Source organism: Tupaia chinensis, unplaced genomic scaffold (genome assembly GCF_000334495.1).
Source record: "Tupaia chinensis unplaced genomic scaffold, TupChi_1.0 Scaffold000067_1, whole genome shotgun sequence".
Lineage (NCBI taxonomy): Eukaryota > Metazoa > Chordata > Mammalia > Scandentia > Tupaiidae > Tupaia > Tupaia belangeri.
In genome coordinates, this window is record NW_006159526.1 from 850,166 (window position 1) to 853,937 (window position 3,772).

Consider the following 3,772-nt stretch of genomic DNA (forward strand, 5'->3'; position numbering starts at 1 on the left):
CTCCCACTCCCCTCCCACTGGCCTCTCTCTTCAACATCTCCTATGGAACACTGACAGGACAAGCGAAGCAGTCTCTGTCCTGTGCTGTGGGCAGGCCAGGTGGCCCCAGGCGCACCCTGGAGGCCCCTCCTTATCTCTCTGAGCATGAGGGGGACACATCTTGCCTCACACACAAGATGGACCACCCAGAGCCATACCAGCCTTACCCTCTCCTAGACAGCAGGTCGTTGGAAAAGTCATGATGTATTTTTCTATTTTTTCTAAGCAAAAATGCATCCTCACTTTTCTCACGACCCCATAAAAAGCCAGAGGACAACAGTTGGCAGCTGAAAGCACACAGGGGTAGAAGAAGCGTGGCCTGATGAACCGCACATTCTCAGGAAGAGAGCGGCCGTTGGGGTCAGGGGGATGACTTTAGTGCCCCCACTAGGGTACTTCCACCCAATGTCCCGGCACCATTTTGCACTAAGGGACTCTGGAAGGCTGGTCATGTGTGCTTCTTGATTTGGTACTGTGACACGGGCATGACTACTGCGTGAAAGTTCAGGGCCAGGCCCAGCCACAGTGACATATCACCAGCTACCACTTGGGAGGCTGGAAGCTGGAAGCTTGGCCTGGGTTCAGTTCTTGGTCAATCTGAAAATGCTCAGAGTGATTGTTGGTCCCTGTGATCCTGGGTAATTGGGAGGCTGGGGCAAGAAGATTGTGATGTGGTGAGACCCTATCTTGGGGACCAGCAGTTGGCATAATGGCTATGTCGCTGGACTCCCATGTAGTCGACCACAGTTCGAGTCCCAGACCCGGTGGTTTAAACTCACACCGGGCGCATGTGCGTGTGTGCCCAAGATCCTGAGAGGAGAATGGAGGAGAAAGGATTGCGGTGTGGCCACTTCCCGGGGGGGGTGATTTCTTGCTTTCTGTCTCTCTGTCTCTTTCTGTCTTTCTGGAGAGCACATGTGCCCTATAGCAAAAACCTCTCCAAAAAAATAATAATAATAATAAAAAAACCTATCTTGGGACCACCATTTGGCATGGTAGTTAAGGTGCTGGACTCCACATGGTCGACCATGGTTTGAGTTCCAGACCACGCAGCTTGAAAATCCCACTGGGCGCCTGTGAATGCATGCCCACAATTCCAGGAGGAGAATGCAGGAGAAGGGATTGAGGTGTGGCCACCCACCCTTGAGGATTATTTCTCACTTTCCCCTCTCACTCTTTGGTGAAAGTACATGCCCTATGGCAAAAAACTAAAGAAACAAAGAAAGAAAGAAACCTCTCTCTCTCTGTCTGGCTCTCTGTATTTTTCTCAGAAAGAGAAAAAGGAAAGAAAGCTCAGAATCATACACAGAGGATCTGTGTATATTTTTATGTTTATCATATTTTAATATAAAGGTTTTTCAAAATTATTTAATTTATTTATTTTTCTTTTTTTAAAAGAAGTATTGTGTTTAACTGTATTTATTTATTTATTTTAATTTGACCAGAGAGAGATAGAGAAAGAGCGAGCGAGAGAGAGAGAAAGTGAAAAAGCAAGCCACCAGGTCCAGGACTTGAATTGTGGTCAGCCATGTGAGAGTCCAGAGCCCTTAACCACCAAGCCATCTGTCGGCCCCAATTTTATTTATTTATTTATTTATTCATTTATTTATTATTATTGAATTTGACCAGAGAGAGAGAAGGAAAATGAGAAAGTAAGCTGCCAGGTCTGGGACTCGAACCGCAGTCAGCCATGTGGAAGTCCAGTGCCTTAATGACCATTTCACCTGCCAGCCCCAATATAAAGCTCTTTTAAAATGACCAGGCCCGCAGGTGGCATGGTGGCTGAACAGCTGGATTCCCACATGGCCAACCACAATTTGAGTCCTGGATCCAGTGGCTTGAAAATCAGGCCAAGTGCATGTGTGTGCATGCCCCAAACCCCAAGAGAAGAATGGAGGAGAAGGGATTGCAGCATGGCCACCCTCACCGGGGATAATTTCTGTTTCCCTCTCTCTTCCCTCTCTGTCTCTCTATCTCTCTCCAGCAAGTTTATGGGCCCTAGAGAAAAAACCTAAATATATAAATGAGACATCAAATTGCTTTTTCACTGCTTCTGGTCACTTTAAGAAAGGCTGCCTCTGGTGTTAGGAAGTCTACAGCTATTCAAGGCCAGCTAATCTCCCCTTTGAACAGACAGAAAACAGGCCTTGGGTTCTGATGCTTCAGCACAGAGACTCTGGGTACATTTTAATAATCATTGTATTTATTTCCATGGCAAGTGATTCTGGTTTTCCATTCATGAAATTTCCATTGAAAAAACATTTATGCGAGCTGTTAAAAGCTGAGCTAGTGTGTGTGTTAGTAATTGTTGGAGCTGATTAATGGGTACCTGGGGGATTTATTTTCATTACACCCTCTATTTTTGTACCTGCTTCACATTTTCCATAATAAAGTGTTTTCAGAAACTGAGCCAATTAACACAATTATTATGTAAATAATTGCACACAGTGGGGTGTGGATACATCGGAGACCTGACGGGAGAGCTTCAATCACAGCTGGTAGGGCAAAGGCAGAACAGGTGGAACAGGTGGAGAGGAGACCAGAGACACAGGACGTGGAGCCCAGGAGGGAGAGACCCTTGTTCCCTTGCCACTCCCTCTGCTCCCAGCTTCCCCTAAAGGAGGGCTGAATGGATAACGAAGGGAGGGTGTGGGGGCAACGGCGCACCTGTGAGGTGAGAGCCAGGCCTGAGGTCCAGGGCCAGAGTCCTACCCCCCAGGCCCGCCCCAGTCTCGGCTCACAGAGCATGCTGTCCTCCCGCGATGGCAAAGGGGCATACTGAGTGGAAGGCCCTCAGAGGCCAGCCTTGTCCGCCTGCCCTTTCCCCGAGCCATGTCAGAGAAGAGGAAACTGAGGAGCCCAGAGAAGGGAAGTGACTTCCCCAGGGTCACAGAGCAAGGCTGTGGCCGGGTGGAGAGCAGTTCCCAGCCACCCACCCACCCCTCCACTTCGCCCTGAAAGCCCGCTCTGCTCCCAGCCTGGGCACTGCCTTCAGATCTCTGGGCCGGCCTGCTGTCCCCCCCAGCAGGCTGGGGCACCCCCAGGCAGACGAGCAGAGCGCAGTGCGGGGTTCCTCTGGATGTGGGACTGGCACCGACTGCACCCAGCCTCCTCGTCCTTCGTCCCCACAGTCCCCCTCCTGGGTGTGCCACCCCCAACCCCAGCTGGCCCCTGAGTGGAGGTGGGGTGGGCAGAGGGTGGTGCAGGCCCCTGTTCGGTCAGGGAAGTCGGGATGGGGGCTGGGCCCTCAGCTTCCTGTTGTTCATCGCCCTGGGGCTCTGGGGGGGATTTCCCTGGCCACCCCCACCCCCCAGGGAAGGGGAAGGAGCCTGGGTGAGTCACAGGCCTGGGGCGGGAGCCCGAGGGTGAGAAGGGGCGGGAGGAACCTTTCCTCCAAGGTACCAGGGCCCAGTGCTCTCTGAGCTCTGGGCCAGACACAGTGACCCCCCCCTCCTAAACGCCACCCTCTTCCCTGAATGTCTCAGCAGGTGCTTACCTTGGTGCTGGGGCCAGTTGGGGACACGGAGAATGGGGAGGTCTTATTCTGGGGGTTCTGTAGAGAGAAAGTTGGTGGGAGAGGATAGGAATGGTGTGACATAACAGGTCTGACACCTGCCCCCCATGCCCCGCTGCACGGACTCCCTCCTGCTCCCTTGTCCCCCCACCACCCCCGCTCAGCAGCACCCCCTGACCTGATGGTTAGTGTCGGGTCCATTTCTTTCAGTGTCTACAA

General features: G+C 51.9%; 1 protein-coding gene across 5 annotated transcripts in view; it reads right to left on the bottom strand.

Annotated features, from left to right (window-relative positions):
- Positions 1-3,772, bottom strand: part of POU2F2 (POU class 2 homeobox 2) — a 57,413-nt gene that overhangs the window by 39,485 nt on the left and 14,156 nt on the right. For all 5 annotated transcript variants that reach the window (XM_027766731.1, XM_014582794.2, XM_027766726.1 and 2 more), the window contains exons 3-4: positions 3,732-3,766; positions 3,536-3,592 (exon numbers count right to left, since the gene is read on the bottom strand). In XM_027766731.1, coding sequence (XP_027622532.1) covers positions 3,536-3,592; positions 3,732-3,766 — 92 coding nt within the window. The remainder of the gene's footprint in view (positions 1-3,535; positions 3,593-3,731; positions 3,767-3,772) is intronic.